At 36.4% G+C, this 26,397-nt stretch overlaps 1 protein-coding gene across 1 annotated transcript; it reads left to right on the top strand.

Moving 5' to 3' along the window:
* Positions 1-3,296: 3,296 nt before the first annotated feature.
* LOC136037955 (multifunctional methyltransferase subunit TRM112-like protein) lies at positions 3,297-24,442 on the top strand. The gene is made up of 3 exons (XM_065720840.1): positions 3,297-3,443; positions 11,635-11,829; positions 24,288-24,442. The coding sequence occupies exons 1-3, from the start codon at positions 3,366-3,368 to the stop codon at positions 24,387-24,389; spliced, it is 375 nt and encodes a 124-aa protein (XP_065576912.1). The 5' UTR covers positions 3,297-3,365; the 3' UTR covers positions 24,390-24,442.
* Positions 24,443-26,397: the final 1,955 nt, after the last annotated feature.

Raw genomic sequence — 26,397 nt, forward strand, 5'->3', positions numbered from 1 at the left:
CTTTTTGTAACTGGGGCTAGCGGGGGTTCAAACTGACAGGTTCCCCTACAAAAGCTAGTCACAAAATTTGCTAAGTTACTGGGAAAAGATGGAGACCTGACAGTACATGATACTTCCCAGTACCATCATGACGCAGTAGAGGCTGGAAAGTCGTTTCTAAGAGTCTACCATTCTCCGCACGAATCTGTAAATAATCGCGTCAACGAACAGCGAATGAAGCAAGTAACAGAAAACCGAGAGAGGCTTAAGCCGATTCTGGAATCAATCATATTTCTAGGAAGGCAGAATATTCCACTGAGGGGCCATCGAGATGATGGCAGCTTTAACTTGGATGACATGCCGCTTTCCAATGTAGCAAACTTCCGAGAACTACTACGTTATAGTGCTGAAAGTGGCGACAGTAAATTAAAGAAACAACTGAAAACATCAGGAAAAAATGCTACCTAAATCAGCAAAACAACTAAAACCAGTTTATTGACTGTTGTGCGAAAGAAGTTATAGGTGTCATTCTAGAAAGAGTAAAGTCAGCAAAATATTACAGCATCATTTTTGATGAGACAACAGATGTGTCACATTCATCGCAACTTAGTTTAGCTTTCTGCTATGCCTTCGATAACCATACACGCGAGGACTTCATAGGTTTTTTTGACGTTCATCATGCCACCTTTGAACCTTCCACTGCAGAAAAAGAGCCGACTGTCAACAGAAAAGTGGTTGGCCAGCTGGTTCTGAGCCTTTTAGAAGAAATGGGTTTGAATTTACTCGACTGTGTTGGAATCGGGACGGATGGGTATGCAATGATGGTATCAAATAACTGCAGTGCTGTAGTTGAAATTCAGAAAAAAGCTTAAAATGCGTCTCGTTGTCCCTGCTTTAACCACCCCCTGAACCTTTCATTGTCAAGAAGCTCAGCTGTTTCGAGAATCAGAAATCCCATAGGCATTATAAAAGAAGTTGTTGCATTTTTTAATGCATCTGCGAAGAGAAATTACGTCTTGAATAAGGTTCTAAAAGCTCAGCTCACGGGAATCGGCGAGACGAGGTGGATCGAGCGACACGAGTCACTTATGCAGTTTGTGTCTGAACTTCCAAAAATCATCCAGGCTTTGGAACACATTAGTCACTGGAGTGAATCAGTGACCGCTCCGAAGGCAAAGACTCTTGTCACAGCGTTACATAGTGCGGAATTTGTGATTTCCCTTCAGTGTCTACACAATATTTGCGCTCTGACCTTGCTTCTTAGTCGGCTATTCCAGAAGAAGACTTTGGACTTGGGCGCTGTCGATGGCCACGTTTCCGATCTTTTGGATGTTCTAGCATAGCGACGGGAAACGTGTGACGAAGAGTTCGCATTAGTATTCGAGCAAGTAAAAGAATTATCAGATAAAATCTAATTGGCTGTTGAAGTTCCAAGGATTACACAAAGACAGGTTTTTCGAAATAATCCTCCTCATACTACGCCTGAAGAATAATAGCGACGTGTTGTTTTTATACCTATACTCGACTCAGTCATAAGTGACTTAAAGAGCCGATTCTCAAGAGACACGCTCAACTTTTTCCGGTTAACCGTACTGCTGCCATCAAATATTGTGAATTGTACCGATGATTTGCTGCAATCTTCCGTCAAAGAGATCTCTAGCATGTACGGTCAACTTCTTGGCTTAACCGTGCCGTCTACCAGGGAAACACTTATTTTGGCAGAGGTGCAGGTGTGGAGAAGTAGATGGCTTCGAGTTAAGAGAGAAGGAGGCATTTTTCCTAGTTCAGTGGAAGAAACTGCCAAGGAATGTGACAGGCACCTATATCCTTATGTCAGCTCACTTCTTGATATTTTTATATCTCTTCCGGTGAGTGTTGTATCTGCCGAGCGTAGCTTCTCAACTTTACGCAAACTGAAAACCTGGCTCAGAGCACAGATGGGGCAAACTAGACTCAGTGGTTTGGCCCTCCTTAATTTGCACCGCGACATCGATATCAGCATTGACAGAGTAATTGACAGGTTTGCGAACAGCGGAGCCAGGAAGCTTGAATTTCGCTTGTAAACAGTTGTCAGTTGATCAAGTACAGTTTTGTAATCATTATTGTAATATATGAAAACCAAATTTTTGTTAAACAAGAGACCGCCAGGGAAACTTAAAATGTGAAAAATAAAGTCAGCCTTGTGGCCGACAAAAAGGACACTACCCCCACTCTTTTTGGTAAGAATCGCCCCCCCCCCCTAGAACAAAAGGCTAGATCCGCGCCTGAACCATCTTTTCTGATTTTTCTTGCGATCTCCACCCAAGCAGCTTCTTTCTTTAGACAAGGTTTATGTTAAAACATTGATCAGATAGATAAAAAAATTACCACTAACATCACATTTTATTAGCATACCACTAGAAATTATCTTTAAGTAATTTGAATCATTAGGCAGGTACAGGAACTCAGTAGCGGGGTGTGAGATCATGAATCACTTAACTTGCTACTGGTAAGGGGTTATTCACCAGCAGTAACTGCCTATATTGAGAAAAAGGAATCAAAATACTGCAACTACGCATTTTCATACAACAATTAAAATACATATACAACGCAATTATAATAAATAATAAATTTTACTAATTATAAACTGTCACATACATCCAGACAAAAACATTTAACCAGATAAAATAAGGATAATCAAAAACAGCTAAAATATTAAATAGGGTAACTCTAAAATCAACTATTATAGAGGTAAAAAAAAAATCTTATACGGAATGAACCAAACCAGTAGTCTTAACAAATCTATCTAAATGATTTGTGCTTAGTCGTCTAGCCCAAGAAGGAGACGTGTGGTGTCCCAGAACAGAACGAATTGTGAATGCTTTAAATGCCTTCTCACAACAATTCCTTAGTATTTCCCCCTTTTCCAAATTTTCTACAGCTAAAAATAACCTGACGTATATCTTTATACACTCCAAATTGAGAGTTGTGTTGCAGTTGAAAGATAGGGTCGTTTTCTAGTGGAATAGTGTTGATTGTATCTTTGCATGGCCACATAAAGATGAAAGAAGTGAGTTGAGAAGATGCGAAATGTTTCTTTTGATGGCTGCTCATAATCATTGAGATCCAGGAGCTGGTTTTGGGAAGATTGGAGCCAAGGCTCTTCTTCCTCCAAAATCACTGGCCTCTCTAATTATTTGTTTGTTTTTTGTGATGATCACGATGAAAATCGGTGCCGGTTTTGTAAGTTGGGGCCGAAAACTAGAAAGATTTTTCAAGCTTAAATCGACGCTGGTTTCTTTTAAAATCAGCGCTTATTTGGTAAATCGGCACCGAAATCAGCAACACGTTTCTAGCCCTTTGGCCGTGAGACTGCCGAAGAAAGAGAATAAATAAAAATTATAAAAATGAAGATACTGACTCACAATTTTTTGACCTCTAAGTGTATTAAAGGAGTGACTGCTGGGTATCCTTTGAAGATTATTGTAGGTTATCCCTTAAATTACTTGGTGTTGTGTGAAAATTCTAGTTTAGCTTCTGTTTCCCATTTTGAAAGGGGTTAGATTAGGAAATTGAAACTTCAGTAATGAATCCAGGGCCATAAATATAGTCTAGGGAGTTAACTTTATTCTGTTCTATGCTTAAGAAGTTTCCCCATGACAGGTATAAACCTATTGAAATTATGACTAAACAACATTTACCTTAATTTTCAGTTATCAATTTCTTTTTCTCTGAATTTTAGTTCTGAAAATGTAATTCCTGTTAGGCTATTTGAACAAAATTTGGTAAAATTTTAGTTAATTGACTATCTCAGAAAGGATTTAGGTTAGGAAAATGAAACTTTCAGGGATGAATCTACAGACTAAAGTATGTCCCAGTAAGGTATTTGAAGCAACTACCTCCACTCCTTCTCCTTCTAGAGGGCCCTGACCTTTGATGACCTTTAAAAATATGTGTGTTATAAAAGTGAAACCTTGCAAAATAGATCTTCTGCTTAATTAAAGTGCAACAAAATTGTTTTCAGTTTCATAACTTTGCTCAATTCCATTTTATAAGGTTTTAAAGATATGCAAATACATTTCCTAAATTTTGAAAAAAAAACTTTCATAAAACTCTAGTCAATTGACTTCTTGCCATCTCAGAAAGGGTTTAGGTTAGGAAAATGAAACTTTCAGGGATGGGTCTACAGGCTAAAGTATGTCCTGGGAAGGTATTTTAAAGTACCCACCTCCACTCCTTCTCCCTCTAGAGGGCCCTGAAATTTGCCCACATGACAGGTCTATATCTATTGAAATTTTGACAAAACAACATTTTACCTTAATTTTCAGTTAGCCTACTAGTTGCTTTTTTCTCTGCCTTTAATTCTGAAAATACAATTCCTGTTATTTGAGTAGAATTTTGAGCCATATAAATTTTTTTTTTATTTAGGAAATATATTAGCATATCTTTAAAACCTTATAAAATGGAACAGAGCAAAGTTATGAAGCTGAAAATAATTTTGTTGTACTTCAATTAAGCAGAAGATCTATTTTGCAAGGTTTCACTTTTATAGCACACATGTTTTTGAAGATCATCAAAGGTCAGGACCCTCTAGAGGGAGAAGAAGTGGAGGTAGTTGCTTCAAAATACCTTCCCAGGACATACTTTAGTCTTTAGATTTATCCCTGAAAGTTTCATTTTCCTAATTTAAACCCTTTCTGAGATAGCAGGAAGTCAATTAACTAGAATTTTACCAAAAACTTTGAAAAACTACAACAGTGAAAGAAATGAAGATAAAAGTTCATCTCCTATGAAATATGTTAACTAGGATTATTCTGTATACTATGAAGTAAGAATTTTTTTGGTAAATTTATAGCAAACCATATAACTGGCTTTTGTATAAAATGAATATATCACTCAATGCCTTTTTTATGCTCTTTATGAATATAATAATTGCTTCTACCTTAAATTCAGATTTAGGCACTTTTTAACCTAAGTTAAACTAATCTTATTATAAATACAGCCAAACCAAGATTTTGTGGGTGTCTAGAGACCATGCTTCAAGAAACGTGCAGCTAACAATAAAAGGAGAGCCAGTAAAAAATGTTGACTCCTTCATCTACCTAGGGAGCCTCCTAACTTCTGATAACAACTACTTGAAATTGATCTACTTAAGACTTGGCCTGGCAGGCACCAGCTTCAAGAACCTCTTGCCAATCTGGAAAAAACAAGACTCTGTCAACTTCTCTGAAGGTGCAACTCTTTAACTCTTTCAAAATCCCAATTGATTTATACTCAAGCAAAACTTGGTCAAAAAAGGCTGATGATGAGCAAAGAATCTCTGCATTTGAAACTAAATGCCTTAGACACATTGCAGGGATTACTTATATTGACTGAGTCTCAAATGAAGACCTCAGAAAACTACTCTGTTGTCCCTACACCATTGTAAACTGGATCAGAAGCCAGCAACTCTGCTGGCTTGGCCATATCCAGCAAATGTCAGCCAACCAGCTTCCAAAAATCACATTTGAAGGACAGGTTCACAGCATGCAGCCTAGAGGCTGACCTTGTAAGAGATGGACCAACAACTTCCCAGCCCATAACCTCCGCCAGCTACTTTGCCACATTCATCATTTGCTCAGAAGAGAGGAAGCCCCAATACAGCCACAAAGGCTGGATGGGACTTAAGTCAAGTATTATAAATAATTTTAGCACTGAGAAAATGTAGTATTATTTTATCAAAAACAGCAAAGAGAAAACATAATAGCCTAATATTTTGTCAGAAACAACAGATAACTTGTACTTTAATTGAAAATTTGTCATTTTTAAGAGTTTAAAAAGTGCTTAAATTTGAATTTGTGGTAGAAGCAATTATTATATTTGTAAATAACATAAAGAAGGTATCAATTCATATGTTTGCTTTATTGGTAAGTCAGTTATGTGAACTGTCATAATTTTTTGAAAATTCATCATTTTTATTAGCTAAAAAAGTGCTTAAATATGAATTTAAGGTAGAAGCAATTATTATGTTTGTAAAGAGCATAAAAAAAGGCATCAAGTGGTATATTCACTTTATACAAAAACCAGTTATATTGTTTGCTATAAATTTACCTTTTTTCTTACCATTTCTTTATGCATTGGTAAAACCCCAAGCTTATGTCTGTTTTTTTTTTTCTTCTAAATTCGGAAATATATTTACAGATCTTTGAAACCACATAAATTGGGATCAAGCAAAATTGTGAAGTTGAAAACAGTTTTCTTCTCAATTATTTGAGCAAAATATCTGTTTTGTAAGGTTTCACTTATAGAGCATAAATATTTTTAAAGGTCATCAAAGGTCACTTTCCTCTAGAGAGAGAAGGGGTAGAAGTAGGTACTTAAAAAAAAACCTTACTGGGACAAACATTAGCCAATAGTTTTGATCTGAAAGTTTCATTTGCAGTACTTTTATGATACACTCCCAACTGCTCAAGAAGTGAAGTTGGGCTAATCCTAATAAAATATACCTAAGTGTGTTAAAAATATAATGCTTTAGAAACAAATTTGGGCTATATATTTGCACATTATGGAGGGTTGATAAAGTACAGCAGGTCTGCATGCCTAATGTATTAGCTTTAATTATTCTGATATTATAAAGTAAGAATTGGTTTCTGACTTCATATTGTCCAAATACTTTACAACCCCCCCCCCCAATGTGCAAATATGTAGTCCAAATTATATACTTTCCAACTATTCTGTCACTTCTCTTTTTCTTTTTTCATACTAAATGGAAAGAAACCAGTTTACAGTGTGTCAATGTGTCAACAACTTGAGCAGTAAAGGGTATATCATGCAAGTATTGATTTTGCTAACCTAACCCCATTTTAAGATAGCAAAAAGTAACTAAACTAGAATTTTACCTTGCTTCCTAAATGACTTCCAAAAATAGCACAGACAAGATTATATCTTAAATTAATGAGAACAAATTAGGCTATCTTCCACTGGGCTAGATGACGTGATTGGGCCCACTCCCAGGTAGACAAAACAATTGCCAACAAAATACTAGAGGGTAAACACAGTACAAATTTAACATCCCAAGAAGTTTTGAAATTGATTTTATTCACAGAAATCAAGAGAATAATAGAACAAAGTATTTCTAGTCATGGAGGAGGGACAATTTTTATTTTTTAGTAAAAATAGTTTATGAGACTGAATAAGTATATGAGAGTATGTTTATGAGACTTTATTACATGTAGACTATATTAGGGGATAAGGAATTTAGTTATCTAATTTAAGCAGTACCAAGCAAAATTCTAAGTTGGAAAAAGCACCATTTGTCCCCTTCAGGAATGTTAACTATTATTTTGATTAAGTTTCATAGTAAAATGTTATTGCAAAATCAAATTTACAGGAATAAAACAAAAACAAACTATGAAAAATAGCAGTAATATAAAGTAGATATTTGGAATTGCTGTGACCAGAACCCCTATGCAACAGAGGAGTAATGTAGAGAAATGATAAATGAGCCATATAGTACCCTAAAGGCAAAGGTATACCAAAGAAAACTGATCTGTCTATGTGGATGCTTGAATTATGTTGACCTATCTTAGTATGACAAGATTTTTGAAGATACTAAATGTCAGTTGGGATAACAGTTGCCCCCACCCTGCCCTATAGCAAATTACATCCCTGCAGCAGAAATACAGCCTCCACCTAGAACAACTAGGAACAATTCTTTTTGATGGAAAGCACTGATAAGGACACCTTCAAAAAGCATTTTTTATTCCTGTATGTTATTCATAAGTTTGACTTTGATGATGATATCAAGGTGTCATATGGTTCCTAAACATTTTAGAATATGACCAGTGTTATTAATGTACAAAATATCAGGGATGGGGCATTTTTGTATCATTGAGAAGCAAATTTCTTGTTCAATTTCTGTAATGAAAACACCAAAAACAGTGTTTTTCAATGGAAATATTGTAAAATATAACTTAAATTATATTGGGGCAAAAACTAGGGGTGGGTAGAGGAACCCCTGTCCCCTACCAAAAGGATTGGCTATAGCTCTTTTAAAATTGCAGAATTAAATCATAATTTTGTATCTAAGAATTAGATTCTTATTTACTTAAAATTTGAAAATAAAATACATAGCTATTACATTTAGAGCTTCTATCCCTTAGTATGTGACATTTAGATAAAAGATTTGCTTCATTAGCTTGAAGGGTTCTCATCAGGAGATCTTGACACTTCGTTACAGAATAACAGAGCTATGATGACAGAATACAGCACACTTATGGGAAAAATGAGCATTTAATGTTAATTGGTGCAAAATAATGGTGAGTACTAGAATCAAGCAGTATGGGGCAATGAAAAGTAAGTAAGAATCAATGCAGTACAATAGTAAGAAAACTCTAAAATGAAAATCTTGATAACCATAAGGAAGTATTGACATTTTGTTGGGAGAGGGGAATTTCTACATGCAGTGGTTTTCCACAGTGATAATTTTCTTTGGATAAAGAAGTTATCTGGGGAAATTTTACTCCAGGGGATTTTGCCAGAACTCCTATACAAAATCCTTTATTTGTCTTACTTTGTCTTTGCTAACTAAATTTAACATGTGGACATATTTTAGGTGAAATTTTTGATGGGGTTAAAATTGTCTGGAGGTTTTTTCCATGGGGGGGGAATGGATTTTTCACTGGAGAAATTCTCCAATGGGGAATTTTTAGCAGGAGTGACTTTATATTGAGGGGGGACTGGAGGGATTTCCAGGAACAATCTTCCATAGAGGGTGAATTTCCAACAGGATTTGAAAAACCTTACAAATTAAAGTCTTTTTCAATTGAAAATATGCTAAAGATAATTGCTCAGATCAAATCATCCCCACAAGTTTTTCTGCTGAAAGTAAGGAGCAACATTAATATTTAAATTAACATAAGTTATATGAGTCATATATATAACATATATAACATAAGTCATATATGAGGGAGCTGCCCTCTTTTCAATACCTCACTCTTCTGTCCCAATTGCTTAAGAACAACTGCTGCAACACAAAGGCCATTTAATAAGAATCAGAACCTTTTTTTTAAGTTCTGAACATATTCAACCAGTTATATTAAGCACAGGTATGTCCTGGTACCAATGGCCATTGATATTGGCAAATTATCCCATGAACAAGTCATAGTGCCTACCTTTGCATTGAAACAATTTGAATTGTAATATTATGAATCTAAGAAAGATTCTTAATAAACCCATTCCAGGGATAGATCTCATAAATTTTAACCCAGTGAATGGTTCTTATTTCATTTAGCAATTTGGGGATATTGCCATTCAGTATATATTGGTGTGAGCAAGTAGCAACTTGGCCTAATTGTGATTAGAGCAAAAATAAAAAAAAATTTGGTAACAATATGTATATATAAAAAAAATTAGATTTTCTATTCTATCAGCTTATTTATGATTCCATAAGCTTTTTTATGGTGATTTCATATTTGACATTAATCAAGATTAATGTCACACATCAAAAGCTACAATCCTGATAAAATTGCCTGATTTTCAAAAAGGGGAAAACACCTCTAAAAAGGGATCTTAATAAAGAATCATGACATCAGATTCAACGTATCAGAGAACCCTTTCATGTTGGTTTCAAACTCATATCTGCAAAAATATGGAAGAAAGATTACAGGTTTGTGTTTTTTTCCAGGAATGATTGTTAAGAGAACCTTACTGTAGAGCTTTTAAGCTCCATTCTGTAAAAATTATTTTGTTTGTTTTTTGTCTTTTTTGCTAAAAGAACGATCAAAGATTTGTGCTTATTTTTTTTTTCAGAGGTGATTGTATCAAACCTTTGGTCATAGAAGATCTTAAGAGGGTTCATTTAAACGGAAATTGAAAGGTTTACTGCTCTTTTTAAGGACCAAAAAGGTTGGAGGGCGACTAGCCCAACTCCCACGCCCCTTTTTCCCCAAAGTCATTCCATCAAAATTTTTAGATAGTCATTTTGTTCAGCATAGCTGAAAGGTCCAATAACTATTCTTCAGTTCCTCAGGGTAGGGCTGTCAATTGTAAAATTTGCCCATTGCTTCAATAAGGAATTTCCCATTGGGAAGTATGCTGATATTTGTTGTTTTTTTTTTGGGGGGGGGGGGCGGGGATTTGTTTTTCTGCAGAAGGAATTTTCCGTATAGAGAGAAGTCTCCAGTGGTGAATTTTAATGGGAAAGGTTTTACATGGGGAGAATTTGTCAAAATTTCTATATAAATTCTTGTAGGTGTTTTACTTTCTCCTTGACCTCTCAATTTTACATGTGAAGATGTTCTGGGGAAATATTTAGTTAAGTTAGAATTTCTTTTGGAGATTTCTCTGTGGGGGGGGGGATTTTCCGTAGGTCGAATTCTTCGGGTGGAAATTTTCTGCAAGAGAAACTTTCTATTGGGGGGTAAGGGGTGGGGAGGCGAATTTTCCATTGTAATTTGAAACCTGATCAGAAATTAAACATAAAAAAAGTTTTTTCAACTTAAAATAAGGAGCATCATTAAAACTTGGAATGAACAGAAAGTATTTCGTATACGAGCAGGCGTTGCTCCTCTTCAATGCCTCGCTCTTTTCGCTAAAGCTTGACTTCCTGTTTCAATTCCTTAAAAATGACTCCTGAACCACAAGGGCTGTTTAATTGGAATAAGAAGTTTTTTAAAGTATTAAAAGTCATAGTGTGAAGAGCAAGGGATTGAGAAAGGTTCAGCTCTTCACATACCAAATAATTTCTATTCGTCTTAACTTGTTATGTTGCTCCTTATGTTTCATTGATTTTTTTTTTTTTTGTATTTAAGGGAATGAGTTCATCCCAACAACACTTATGAGCTATTACAAGTAATTATTTTAAGAATGAAAAACAGAGCATCTTCAAATGGGGTGGGAATAGCATAAAACAAGAGATTTAAAGGGAATATGAACTTCGTAGGAAGAAGTAAAGAGTGAAAAATTGAAGAGATTTGGGCGAAAAAAGAGCGTACATAGCTTTTTCCTAATGTTGCTTTATGCTCCTAAGTGTTATGGTTAGTAATGGCAGTAGCCTAAAGGGTAGTAGCTTAGACAAATATCTCTAAGTACAACATAATTTGAATGTGCGCTGATATAAATAAGTAAATAGAACTTAGTTGTTAATATTCTTTCAAAATACCATAATACAAAATAGGCCTACAGTTTTCCTGCTGGTCTAGTTTGTAGGTGATTAAGAGCCAAGGTAGGTTGAGTATTTCTCGTTTGGTGATGATTCTTGGAGCTCCCTGAAGGAGTACCTTAATGCTCTGTTTTTCTGGGAGTTAGCTGTTAAATAGATCATATCATGGATTGCTAATAGGGACAACCTAAGGATATGATTTTCAAATGTTTTACAATGCTGCATGATATGGCAGAATCGAAAACATTCGGGCTTTCTGATCATGTTGCGATCTGAAATTACTCTGTTTTATGAAGATTCTGTTCTTAGAAGTATTTAGACTACCTGCTGGTATTCCATCGTTTTTTTTTGTGTATCCCAAAAATATATGTTGTATATTAAGGATTATATCATTGTAATCTTGTATTAAGCTGTTATTCTGTTCATTGTCCAAATTAGGATTCAGTTCTTAAATCATAATTTAGAATTGGGCTGATTTTAAGAAAAGGCCAGATAGTTCTTTTGCATATCTTAATTATAAAATGTTCATATTTCAGGCTAAAGATACAAAAGTCTCAGAAGTAGAATTTAACCCTGAGTTTATTGCGAGAATGATTCCTAAGCTTGAATGGCCGGCTGTTTGTCAGGCTGCTGAAGACCTTGGTATTGGTTTAGATCTACCCCGTGAAGTTATATCAGACTACCAAACAAATGAGAATTTTTTGAGGAAAGCCCATCATGTGCTCATGGAGGTATGTAAACAAGATTCTTTTTTTTCAAACAACACTGGTTTGTCTTTTATCTATGCTTTTGATTTTGGTTTTGCAGCCCCAAGTCGCCTGAGGCCAACACAGCTACGCACGCTCCTCCTCCAACCCAATCTATTCAAGACCTCCCTCTTTACACCCTCCCAGGAAGTTCTCATCTCCTTTAAATCTTTATGACATCCTCCCACCCTAGACGAGGACGACCTGCTTTCCGTTTCGCTCTAGACGGTTGGCCAAAAAGGAAAATCTTCAGCAATCTATCATCCTTCATTCACAGAATATGGCCTAGTCATCTCGACCTTTCCTTATAGCCCTAGAAAGCGGGATTGAATCACATTTTTCATACAACCTACTGTTTGAAATATGGTCAGTAAGCCGGGTACCCAGAACAGTCCGTATGCAAAATCTCCAGAAAATATCTAGTCAATTTGCATCCGCTTTTCGGAGCACTCATACTTCAGAGCCATATTTGACCACTGTCATCGCTGTACTTTCCAATATTCTAATCTTGGTTTGCAGACTTATCTTCCTATTCTTCCAAACTTTTTTTTAACTGTGAAAAAAACACCCTGAGCCTTGGCTATTCTACTTTCAACATCTTCACTGCTCCCACTGTCTTTACTAATAATACTACCAAGGTAAGTGAAGCTGCCCGCCTGATAAATTTTATCGTTACCCAACGTCAGCCTTTCGTCTTCAGTTATTCCTAGCCTTAGTGACTTAGTCTTCTTAACATTAATTTTCAAATCTATTCAAGCACCCTGAACTCGCAAAACCTCTGAAAGTTCATTCATCTTGCTCACACTTTCATCTCCCCATTTGATTCCTTTGTCTCCAATTGCCTTTCCTGTGCTCCTTAAGACAAAGTCCATCAAAATGATCCATATAAAGGGGGATAGAACACAACCCTGCTTAAATCCTGATTTAATACAAAACCAGCTGCTAACTTCATTTCCTACCTTAACTGCAGCAGTATTATTCTCGTACGTAGCACAAATCGCTTTAATGTATTTGTCTGGTATACCATATAATGATAAAACCTTTGCTAAAGCTCTTCTATCAACAGAATCGAACAGTTGCTCAGAATCTATAAAATTGACAATGAAGGCACTTCTCAATTATTAACTTCTGAGTGAAAATTCGGTCGACACATCCTCTACTTTTTCTAAAACCGTACTGTTCTTCTCTTAAAACTTTGTCTACAGCATCTCTCAGTCTAAAAAGTATTATATTACTAAGTTATTTGCTACCTACAAAGACCAGACTAATGCCTCGATAATTACGACATTCATTCTTGTCACCTTTCCTATACAGTGGTTTAATTAAGGTTTTCCTAAAACCATTAGGTACTTCCCCTTTTTCAAAAATCATATTCCTAATCTTCAGTAGCTTATTTCTAACCTCAGACCCACCATATTTAAGAAACTCATTTACCATACTATCAGCACCTGGAGCCTAATTATTTTTTAATCCTTTTAGTACTGTCGCTAATTCTTCCTCACAAAACAAACCTTCCTTCACATCTGAGGTATCACAAACTTTTTCATTTTCATCTATATCTTTTCCTGCAGCTGTATCTCGGTTTAGCACATTCTCAAAATGTTCCACCCATCTCTCTTTAACTCAATCCTTATCACTAATTGTGGCCCCATTCCTATCTTTAACTGGGCTAGTCCGGATTAACTACTGCCTCTCAATTTATTAACATGCCAGTACAATATTTTACTATTATGCCTAATGCAAGCCTTCAGACACTTATCAAAATGAGGCGTTTTGGGTGTGATACTGAAAGTTTTCTCCATGCCTACACGTGTTATGTTCGCCCGTTGCTCGAGTACGCGTGCCCGGTGTGGGGTCCATCTGCTATCCGCACAGCGTACCTATTACGCGACATAGAGTGCGTCCAGAAAAGAGCAACAAGGATTATACTCCGAGACCGTGGCATACCCTATAATCAAGCCCTCGCTAAATTAAATTTATCTCCACTTAAAGTCTGGCTTGAACACCTTATTCACCAATTTGTAAAATTCATCCTAGCCAATAAGAGCCACCGATCACTACTACCCGAACCAGCCCCTCCCAATAGCCGAACTCGGTTACAAAATAAACTTGTACCCCCTAAAGTACGAACCAATCGATATGCCAATTTTTTTTCAAATGTTTCTATGTACTTCATACGTACCTGAGAGTTTTCTGTGTGGCACTGTTTCGTCAATTTTAAAAAGGGGAAAGTCACCGATTGATCGTTCTTGCTATCGACCTATTACTGTATCTTGTAATATTAGCAAGGTTTTTGAGTATATCCTTCTACCATTTTTGACTAAAAATATTATTGAGGATGAGAACCAATTTGGTTTTCGGAGTGGGGTGGGTTATCAGCATGCGCATAAGATTCTGTCTTCTCTATTGGCTGATAATTCTTCCAAGGGAAATGGTCTTTATATTTGTGCTTTGGATCTTTCGAAAGCGTTTGATAGTGTGGTCCATAGTCAGCTCATTTTTTCCTTGTATAATTCCGGGGTCAATCCCCCTATTATAATGCTTCTTAGGTTTTGGTATTCAAATTCGTTTCTTCAATTAGGATCTGCACCAGACACTATTATAAGAATGCGAAGAGGTGTTAGGCAGGGTGGTGTTCTGTCCCCTACGCTTTTTAAGATTTGTATTTCTAGTGTGCTGGCTAAGATTTCAGGTACATTATCTTTCTGGTTTTGTGGATGTTTCTTATCTTGCATATGCTGACGACTTGCTTCTGATTAGCCGTTCCAAAAAAGGTCTTTCCAATATGGTCTCTATAGTTTCTGATGCTTTCTCTGATATTGGCCTTTCAATTAATATAGATAAATGTGAGTTTCTTCCCTATAACTGTATTACTGCTACTCCCCTTCACTGTAATAACTTACGTCTTTCGAGCTTACGTCAGCGTACTGTTTGTGATATAAGTAAATAGATTCAGATTGGTTATGCAAAAATTGTTGCAAATAGAGGGAAGTATAATAGACGTGCGCTGGCTAAACTTTATTCTACTTTCTGTGATCATTCTGTCCTTTATTCTTCAGGTCTTTTCCCCTTTCTTAATAATGGTAATTTAAAAAGAATTTGGATAAATTATTTCAAATTTTGCAAATTTCTTCTGTATCTTCCACCTTGGACAAAAAACCGGACTCTTGTTAAAAAATTCTCAGTTCCTGACATAACTTTAAAGTTGGGGATTCTTCACAGACAACTCTCCAGTACAGCTTCTGCGCGCCTATCCCCTCACCACCGTCTTATCCGTTTTTTTCGTTGACTTTGTGTATGTATTTGTTTGTCTCTTTGTGTTTTTTGAATTTAATTTTTTGTGTGTATCTAATGTTCATTTTTTTTCCATAGGTCGTTATTTTGTGTGTTTATTTAATTTTTTGTATTAACGTAAAAAATTTCTATTGTCATTACTTTTCATTTTTTGTATGTTTTGCTTTTTTTGTGTGTATTTAATTGTTTGTACTCCACATTTTAATACTTTTATAGTGTTGTTGTGGGTAAGAAATAAATTATTATTATTATTATTATTATTATTTGTGCCTTTCTTCACATCAGTTTTTAATGCTGAGTTGTAGTGTGTGATTTTTGTTTAAATGTATGATTTTTGTGAAAAAACTAAATTTAGCTATGCTACGATAGTTCTTTTTTAAATATACCGATCTCTCTCTCTCTCTCTGTCTAGTTGCATCTTCCAGATCCTTGGCAATTTTATCCATGGCCTCCACTTCACACCTTAATTCATATTTTAATGCTTTCTCCTCTTTCTTTACATTTCTTTTGTTTTCATATGATCTATCACTCAGATAAGTCTTGTACAGACCCCTTCTCCTCTCTATTAAATATAAAGCTTTTTTACAAAAATTCCTAGCCTAGTATCTTTCCTAAGACACCTTCAACAACTTTACAAATTGTTTTTCTGAAATTATTCCATCCATCCTCCACATTGTGAAATTTTAAACTCTTTAAGTTTTGTATTCAACTGTTCCTGGGAAGTTTCTCTCAAACTATCATCCTGGAGTCCACGAACATCATAACTTCCTGGGAGGTAGTTACCCTTCCTAAATTTCAGCTCTAAATTAATCTTAGACACTACTGGATGGTGATCTTTACTTTTAACATCAATTACAGCACTCCTATACCCTAGTATCTTGTATTGATCCTGCTAACGGATGGTTATGCTTAACATTGATCCAGAACGTACAATGTCCATGTTGAAGTTGATTTATTGCCAAGTCAAAGAGGATTACCTGAAGTTGTTTTGCCAAGTTTTGTTTCTTCAAACCATGTTTATGCTTCGGAATGTAAGGTTGTGTTTAAAGACGCAAGCAGGAAAGCCCTAGTTTCAAATTAAGTTTGAATAAATTCTAAACGTGCTCATCAAATGCTGCCATCAAATGCTGCTAATATTCATTTTCATTCGCGATCACGGTTGAATTTGTAATTTTATATTTTTTTACTTTCTGTACTGATGCTGAGCAATAGTACCACGCCCCAACAATGTCCCTCCCAATGTAAACTTTAATAGCTCTATCATTCGTAAATTATTTGAACCTTTCCCTTTGCTTGTATCCTATTAATAGTGTTAGGAAGTTGGCCTTTGACAAGAAGAGGAACTATTGATCCGAGACAGGTTTTTTTTTTTTTATCCTGAAAAATAATCATGGAAGAGCTGTCAAAAACATGACTAGCTTTCTTGTACAAAATCAGTTCTTAAGATATGCCAATTAAAGGATTTGAAGGAATTAACAACTTAGAAGAGGAACTACATTTTGAAAAAAAAACAAGGTCGGATAACGACTTTTTATGGCACTTGGTATTTACCAAATGACATATAAAGATCGCAATTTCTGTCTGTCGGACTGTCTGCCTGTCTGTTGGTCCCGTTTTTGCTAGTTTGGGCACTTCCAGATAAGATAGGACAATGAAAGTTGGCAGGCGTATCAAGGACCAGACCAGATTAAATTGGAAATAGTCTCTTCCCCGATTGGACCATCGGGGAGAGAGCGAGCGGGCGAGATAGATGAGAAGAATTTTATTTGCCAATAAAACACATGACTGTTCTTCTTAAGTGTGGCTTGCTGGTCGAGGGGCATGATTATCGCTTAGGGTGTGAGAGGTCTTAGGTTCAAATCCCGGACCATCCCGTGTTTTACATTAAGAATATTCAAAGCTAGATACGTGATCAATATAGCGATCGCTGAAAGTCGGCAGGCGTATCAGGAACCGGACCAGATTAAATTAGAAAGAGTTATTCCCCGATTCGACCATCTAGGGGGGGGGGGGTTTAAGTGGAAGGACATTTAATTTGGAAAAATTAGGAAAAATGAGGTATTTTTTATTTACGAACTGACTATCGGATCTTAAGGAAATCTGATATTTAGAAGGACCTTGTGTCTCAGAGCTCTTATTTTAAATCCTAACCGGATCCAGTGACATTGGGAGAATTGAAGGGGGAAACCAGAAGTCGAATTTAGGTTCCGACCTCGTCACGAGTGCAATATGAGCTTTTGGCTCTTGGCTCTTCCGACCTCGTCACAAGTGTCATATCAGCTCTTGGCTCTTGTTTTAAAAGCAAGTTGGATCTTGATTGGGTACCAAAAAAAAATCTTAGTGCAAATGCTAAGTGTTGATCTAGCAGAAATATAGGCATGTTGCACCTTCTTTGAAGCGAAACCACGGAATGATTTGTAATCTGTATTACTGGAGCAATTTTTAGCGGAAAATTAGGCATGTTACAACGTTTTTTAGGTGGAATCGCCCAAGGATTTTCGGTTTTTCTCACAGGAGAAGTAGGCCTTTACTAGGCCAGTTAGCCCTGGAAAAGCCCCAGCCCCTACTGTTGCCAACTTTTTAGTGCAAAGGTAGATATGTTTAATCTTGTTTGAATTAATATTAAGCAACAATTTTTAGTTTACACAGTTGAAAGACTAAAATGGGTCTTTACCTTCTCTGTCACCTTTCCTTGCTAACTTTTTAGCAGAAAGTTTAGCATAGTACACTTTTTTGAAATGTAATCACGCAAGAATGTATGATATATCTGATTTGAGAGCCAAAGCCAGCCCTTGGTGCCTTGAATAGCCCCTTCTCCTTTGCCTTTTATTACCAACCAATCATTGCTATTTTAGGATTGTCTCCCCCAAAATAATGTGGTGTTTTGAATGTAAGAAAATCCTGCAGACGTTGAGGCAAACGCAGACATAGTAATTTAATTTGCATTACTTTTTGATAAACCTATCATGAAAAGTTAGTGAACTAAGTAATAACCCTACACAGTTGCAATGGAAGAAGCCGTGGAATAAATTTTTGGTTCTACGTTGCAATAAAAAACTAAAACCTTTCCCTATAGCAAAAAATATTTACAAGTTTTTCTTTTGTGATGTTAGCAAACTTGCACGATAAATACGTTAAACTCTAGTGACTAAGAAGAGATTTCCTTAGTAAAAGCTGAATTGAGAGCTTTAAGTAGGTTGCGCTGCCTACCCAATGGTTTGTCCGTATAAATAGAGAGAAGTAGAATATAAACTGGGACCAAGCTAATGTACAACATGTGTAATCTGTTGTTCACTAGTGATGTGACAGGCTAGTGTCTCCATCTCTTGACATATTATTTATTCAGGCCTCAAACTTTCACTTTAATTCAGTATTCTTCTAAAGTTTTAGATTAATGCCCTTAGTGGCTATATTGCAACCTGAAGGCAAAAAGCGTCTTTTGATTTAGTTCGGTATCTTCCTCGCCAGTCCTTGAAAGCTCCCAACCAACACCCTACATTTCCGAAATATTGCAGCTGATATTTCTTAGCTTTATTTATTAAGTTCCACACCCCTCAGAAAACGGCCTTAAAGAACCCAGTCATACCCTAAGCCGCTCCTGAGATTTTGCAGATACCCCCTTTTGGCAACCTAAATGTGCATAATGTTTTATATTTACCTGTTGCCTTTCTTTCAAGTCGCAATTAAGTGCCCATTGACCCCCCCCCCACCCTTCCCTCGATGTTTCTAGATAATTATCTGACCCATTTCATACATGTAGCAGATATCATATTTGGTAACCTGGATGTATATGGTGTCTTTGGAATAGGTCGACGCCTCCCCCACATGTCCTTAAGTTTTCAAATTAATACACGTTGCTGTTCCTGATATATTGCCCAACTTGCTAATTCTATTTTGGAATAAATATTTTACCAAATATTCATTTGTACTATTTATGGTGCTTGCCCTAGGGCTTTTGGAGGTCTTATGCATGAAGTTTCGTAATAGGATTTCATAGGGTGGGAATTAATCTTTATAACACTACTGGCACTACTTGCGGCTCACCACAGCATTAAGCCGCTTGAGGCCAGCATATCTACTCACGCTCCTTTTCCATCTCTATCTATTCAAAGCCTCCATCTTTACACCCTCCCAAAAAGTTCAAATTTCAATGAAATATTTCCTTACAACCCTCCCACCCAATTCGGCGGCGACCAGGATTTTCTTTGTCTTGGAGGATCTTTGGCAATATGTCATCCTTCATTTGTAGAACTCGTCCTGTCCATCTCAATTTTTCTTTGATTACAGTCATAAGAAGCGGGATTGAGCCACATTTTCCGTAATGTTAGAAATTCAGTCAGTCAGACGGGTACCAAAATCCTTAGACAACATCTCTGGAAAACATATGACAAATCTTTGTCCATCTTTCGGAGTGGAGTAGCATTACTCCACCCCGTACTCCGTAGTAGTATTACTACTTTGGTGAAGCTATCCACTTGATTGATCTTCTCATTACCCAACATCATCATCGTGTATTTCCTGTCTTAACGGTTTAGACTTTTTAACATTAATTTTCAAACTTATTCTTTGAATCTAAATTGGCAAAAAGTTTCTACATTTTATTCACGCTTAGGTGTAGGACGTTTTGATCATCAATCAACATAATCTAATCTAAATCTTTTACTTTCTTGTAGAACGAAAAAAAACGAAACATTGTCTTTAAAACATAACACATACAAAAAAAAACACGACAACTAAACACACGAAGAAAAAGAAGAAAAATTTTTATATACTTGACTATATATACTTGAACAAACAAAAATAGGTCGCCAGATCCCAGGTCTATCACCCCTAACTAAATCTCACAGGTTAATCAACAAATTCATGAATTATAAGTTAAATGGATCTTTTGGTTTGCTAGTTTAGCTGCAGTCCTTTAACTTTTCCCAGCATTGACCTCATTCTGACTTTCGTTCGCAAGGTTATCACTTGTTCGAGGACAATTATGTAAATCACTACTGGCTGAAGATTTTACCTGCTCCTTGATTAAAGTATTATAAATTGAGTTTGTCCTAAGATTCCCTTCATCTCTATTTATACTAATACCCCCATAGATAATCTTTTTTATTTCTATAATTTCTCTGAAACTTTGCAAAAGTCCTATAGACGTATCTACAATTTTACTATAGACATTCGGTTTTTTTTTCTTATGTTGTAACATCAGTGCTAGAAGTTTGTTTATTATAATGGGAGCTGTTCTTATTTTTTTTTCTTCTTCTTCGTGTGTTCAGTTGTCATGTTTTTATGGCACTTGGTATTAACCAAGTGACATATAGCAATCGCAAATTCTGTCGGTCTGTCGGTCCCGGTTTTGCTACTTTAGGCACTTCCCGGTAAGCTGAGACGATGAAATTTGGCATGCGTATCAGGGACCGTACCAGGTTAAATTAGAAATAGTCGTTTTTTCGATTTGACCATCGGGGAGGGAGTGGGGGCCCGTTAATTCGGAAAAAATAGAAGAATTGAAGTATTTTTAACTTACGAACGGTTGATCAGATCTTAATGAAATTTGATGTTTGGAAGGATATCGTGTCTCAGAGCTATTATTTTAAATCCCGACCGGATCTGGTGACAGGGGGGGATATGGGAGGGGGAAACCTAAAATATTGGAAAACACTTAAAGTGGAAGGATCGAGATGAAATTTGTTGGGAAAAATAAGCACAAGTCCTAGGTACAAGATTGAAATAACCGTAACGGACCCGCTCTCTTTGGGGTACTTGGGGGGGGGGGGGGTTTAATTCTGAAAAATTAGAAAAAATGAGGTATTTTTAACTTACGAACGGGTGATTGGATCTCAATGAAATTTAATATTTAGAAGGATATCGTGTCTCGGAGCTCTTATGTTGAATCCCGACCGGATCTGGTGACATTGGGGGGGGGAGTTGGGAGGGGGAAACCTAAAACTTGGAAAACACTTAGAGTGGAGGGATCGGGATGAAACTTGGTGGGAAAAATAAGCACAAGTCCTAGATACATGATTAATATAACCGGAACGGATCTGCTCTCTTTGGGGTAGTTGGGAGGGGGTTAATTCTGAAAATTAAAAAAATGAGGTATTTTTAACTTACCAACCGGTGATCGGATCTCAATGAAATTTGATATTTAGAAGTATATCGTGTTTCAAAGCTCTCATTCTAAATCCAGACCAGATCTGGTGACATTGGGGGTATTTTGGGGTGGGGAACCTAAAATCATGGAAACCCTTAGATTGGACGGATCGGGATGAAACTTGGCGGGACAAATAAGCAGAAGTCTTAGATACGTGATTTACATAATTGGAACGGATCCGCTCTATTGGGGGGGGGGGAGTTAATTCTGAAAAATTAGAAAAAATGACGTATTTTTAACTTACGAAGGAGTGATTGGATTTTCATGAAACTTCATATTTGGAAGTACCTTGTAACTCAGATCTATTATTTTAAATCTCAACCGGATCCATCGCAATTGGGGGGGGGACAGTTGGGGGGGGGGGACCGGAAATCTTAGAAAATACTTAAAGCGGTGAGATCTGGATGAAACTGGATGGGAAGAATAAAAACATATCTAAGATACGTGACTGACATAACCAGACCGGATCTGCTCTCTTTTGTGGAGCTGGGGGGGGGGGGGTAATTTTGAAAATTGAGGTATTTGTAACTTACGAAAGGGTGACCAGATCTTAATGAAATTTGATATTTAGAAGGATCTTGTGCTTTAAAGCTCTAATTTTAAATTCCGACCAGATCCTGTGACATTGGGGGGAATCGTAGGGGGAAACCGGAATTCTTGGAAAACGTGAAAATTGGGGTATTTTTTTATCTTACGAAAAGGTGATCGGATCTTAAAAAAATTGGGGTATTTTTTTATCTTACGAAAAGGTGATCGGATCTTAATGAAATTTGATATTTAGAAGGATATCGTGTCTCAAAGCTCTTATTTTAAATCCCGACCGGATCTGGTGACATTGGGGAGAATTTGGGATAGGGGAACCTAAAATCATGGAAAACGCTTAGATTGGAGGGATCGGGATGAAACCTGGTGGGAAAAATAAGCAGAAGTCTTAGATACGTGATTTACATAATTAGAATGGATCCGCCCTATTGGGGGGGGGTTTACTTCTGAAAAATTAGAAAAAATGACGTATTTTTAACTTACGAAGAAGTGATTGAATCTTCATGAAACTTCATATTTAGAAGGACCTCGTAACTCAGATCTCTTATTTTAAATCTCAACCGGATCCAGCGTAATTGGGGGGGGGGCAGTTGGGGGGACTGGAAATCTTAGAAAATACTTAAAGCGGTTAGATCAGGATGATACTAGATGGGAAGAATAAAAACCTGTCTAAGATACGTGACTGACATCACCAGACCGGATCTGCTCTCTTTGGTGGAGTTGAGGGGGGGGGGGGGTAATTTTGAAAATTGAGGTATTTGTAACTTACGAAAGGGTGACCAGAGCTTAATGAAACTTGATATTTAGAAGGATATTGTGCTTTATAGCTCTAATTTTAAATTTTGACCAGAATATGTGACATCGGGGGGAGTTGGGGGGGGGGGACCGAAATTCTTGGAAAACGTGAAAATTGGGGTATTTTTATCTTACGAATAGGTGATCGGATCTTAATGAAATTTGATATTTAAAAGGAATCCATGTCTCAGAGTTCTTATTGCAAACTCCGACCAGATCTTTTGACATTGGGGGGAGTTGGAGGGGGCAACCTTAGAAAACACTTGGAGTGGAGGAATCGGGATGAAGCCTGGTGGATAGAATAAGCAAATGCCCTTGATGCATGATTGAGAGAACCGTACTGGATTCGCTCTCTTTGGGGGAGTTGGGGGGAGGGGTTCAGTGATTTGGCGAGTTTGGTGCTTCTGGACGTTCTAGGACGATGAAAATTGGTAGGCGTGTCAGGGAGCTGCACAAATTGACTTGATAAAGTCGTTTTCCCAGATTCGACCATCTGGGGGGGCTAAAGGGAGGGAAAAATTATAAAAAATTAGGTATTGATAACTTACGAGTGGTTGATCGGATCTTAATGAATTGATATTTAGAAGGACATCGTGACTCAGAGCTCTTATTTTAAATCCCGACCTTAAGCCTCTTATTTTCCTTTTAAATCAATCTGTTGATTCATAGAATTTTGTTAGCGCTCATACCATATGATCTCTTGGCTCTTAGCTCTTCTTGCCTCGTCACAAGTGCCATATGAGCTCTTAGCTCTTGTTTTTTGTGTGTATCATGTTCTAAAAACATTGTTGTTTTGTTCTTTCAGTTTTGAAACTGAACTGAGCTGAGCTGAGAAACGCTCCCGGACGTGGAGCGAAAACATTCGGAATATTGTTTGATTAAAGTTTTTTTTTTACTGTTTTGTTGAAAGTAAAACCTGTTTTTCTTGCTTAATTTTTTGTAAATTGGATAGCAGTGTGGTCTAAAAAATTATTAATTTACTTCCTAATTTTTTAAAAATTTCTTTTTCAATAAATTCTCTGAAATTGGTAATCAAAAGTTTCTTTAATTTGTATTCGATCTAGTTAAGCAAATGCTTTTCAAGTTTAAAATTTTTTAGTTATTTTACATGCTGAGAAAATCTTCAAAGAGGAATTTCTTTCGCAGGGGGGAAATTGTCTGGAATTAGCTTCTCTTTTGAGATCGCAGTAACACTATATGGTAGCCTACTAGTAATTAGTAATATCAGGCTTTCTCACGAGATTGTTGTGGAGTCTATATAATAAGGTTTTCTCCCGATTTCCTGCTCGTGCTAAGGAAAGCATGGCAATCAAACCGTGGAAGTTAATAAATAAGAACTCCGGATTTTCTCACGAGAAACCTTCGGGGAATGTCTTTCAGAAAGACGCACGAAAAGTTTGCAAAAATTTATTTTAACTATTAATTAATTACAATAATCGTAGGAAATTACTGTTGTAAACACTCACAAAAGTTTGAGAATTCATTTTGTATCTGGTGGCTGTTGTAGTCTGGGACACACACAATGTAGAATGGGAAATGTCCAATATGAAATCATGGATAGGAAATATGTTATTAATAACACACCTCAATTTTTTTCATTCGTAAAAAAAAATTCTTAACGTCAAGTTTTTTGTCTCTGAAAACCAATTAGTGTTTCTTCCAGGTTGAAGTCATTAATGGTGATCTTGTTTGTCCTGAAACAGAGAGAAAGTTTCCTGTGTCTGATGGTGTTCCAAATATGCTTGTAAATGAAGATGAAGTGTAACATTATATTTTTTATAATTATTGTAAGTTAAATTAAGAGCTTTTACATTTGGACACTACTTTTCTGTTTGACGTATTTCTTAATTACTTCCTTTTGTTTTCTTAATTACTTCCTTTTTTTTCTTAATTACTTCCTTTGAGCATTTTCTATTTAGTTCTCTTTGTTGTTCTTTGTGGATCACAGCAAGTGTGTTAAAGACTTGGCTGACGACTCAGTAAAAACCCTCATAGTATTCAGAGCAGTAGTGTTACCTAGGGTGATTCTTTACCTTTACGATATCACCGTATGAAAAACTTGAAACCTTTTTTGGGAAAAACGACGTTCTCTAGGCGTTTTCTGATTCTTTTTACAATCAATAGAAACATAGGAAGATGGACGCTTAAAATCTATTGTGGAAAAGGGGTTTATTATTTCAGTTAAGAAAATTTTTTTTTTTTTATAACCGGAGGGACTATTTTTTGTATTCTCATTCCAAATGCTTGAGTTCTGCGTATTGTTGGAGCAGTACTTTGATTTGTCCTGTTTTCAGGACAATGTCCTGAAAACAGATCCTGTTTTCAAAGTGTCCTGTTTTCACCTATAACTTTGATTTTGGTTGATTGCGAGAAAGTGACAAAGCATCTGAACCCTTCGGTCTTTACGCAAAATTTTACCTTTGGCTGGATTAATGACTATAGTTGTGAATTCAGGCACCGGGTTTGAAGTGTGTTTTGAGCGGGTTCGACAAAATTCGTTTTCAGGTTCTCCGTGTTTAGCCCAGCCAAACTTTAAATTGTTTTCATCTTACGAGTTCCGTGCGTGTTGGACATGGGTTCTTGAAAATTGTAACTTGCCAGAATAGAATGGTTGAACACGGATTCTGAGAAGACCTGAACCCGCGTTGAACACGGCGCTCAAAACGATGATTTGCATAACCTTTTGTCTAACTTCATGTTGGATATGGTGGCCTAAAAATGGAGCTTATAATGTTGTTTTCGACAGATGCTTATTATTTTATTTGGAGACAAAAAAATGGTTTGTGCTTGTTATTGATCCAGAGCTTACAATATAAGTCGAAAAGGTCATCTAGTCTATGTAAGAGGGCGTTAACTGAAGGTGTTTCTCCAAGGTTTTGTTTCTTGGAACCGTGTCTCTGATTCATCTTCTCAAAATTCCGTAAAATAATTTCAGAGGACAAAATTTTGTTCAGGAAATATGCCATTTCTGAAATTTTGATGTGTCGACATCTTCGCTGAGTTTTTTTTTCCAGGATTTTAGATTCTGTTTAACACACTAATATACAAATAAAGCCAACAGAGAGCTAAGTTGGAATTAAAGGCTAGTGATTACCAAACAAACTATATGGTCCACCGAAAGGCAGAAATATAATAAAACAAAGAAAACAATAAATGGTGCTTGTCGGTTATTGGAAACACACCCAAAAAGTTAATTTAGTTTAATCCTAATGAAATATGACAAAATATGATGATAAAATAATACTTTAAAAACCAAATTATGTAAACCTAACCATGCCAACCCACCCTTTATGTGCAAATATATAGCCCAAATTATTCAAGTCCAATGCAAACTGTCTAAGGTCAATGCTTTGTATCATCCGTCACTTTTTTTGTAGCTATGAAGCTGGTTTTCCGAGATATAACCTAAGCGTAATTCTTGCATGTGTTTCCAATAACTAACAAGTACCCAATAAACTAACATTACAACTAAGAGCAGAAGAGGACTATAAGATAAGATTAAATAGAAAAAAACAAGTTTTTTTTAACAGAAAGTAAGGAGCGACATTAAAACTTAAAACGAACAGAAATTACTTCGTATATGAAAGGGGTTGCTTCCTCATCAACAACCCGCTCTTTACGCTGAAGTTTGACTCTACTCTAACTCTTAACTCTACTTTTTAAAACAGTAAAAAACCCTACCGTAAATAGCGGCACTGTGGGGGAGTAAGTCGTCCCCAAAGACATAGTTATAGGGTTTTTCGACTGATCCGGTGTCTTCGGGAAAATAATTA

This window comes from Artemia franciscana, chromosome 17 (genome assembly GCF_032884065.1).
Source record: "Artemia franciscana chromosome 17, ASM3288406v1, whole genome shotgun sequence".
In the NCBI taxonomy this organism is placed as follows: domain Eukaryota; kingdom Metazoa; phylum Arthropoda; class Branchiopoda; order Anostraca; family Artemiidae; genus Artemia; species Artemia franciscana.

What these genes read in the sequence shown, in the direction of transcription:
- LOC136037955 (XM_065720840.1), top strand. Translation starts at nt 3,366, where the DNA reads ATGAAGATACTGACTCACAATTTTTTGACCTCTAAGTGTATTAAAGGA. An exon ending in GGTATCCTTTGAAGATTATT is followed by an intron (nt 3,444 to 11,634) that starts GTAGGTTATCCC and finishes TTCATATTTCAG; the next exon opens with GCTAAAGATACAAAAGTCTC. An exon ending in CCCATCATGTGCTCATGGAG is followed by an intron (nt 11,830 to 24,287) that starts GTATGTAAACAA and finishes TGTTTCTTCCAG; the next exon opens with GTTGAAGTCATTAATGGTGA.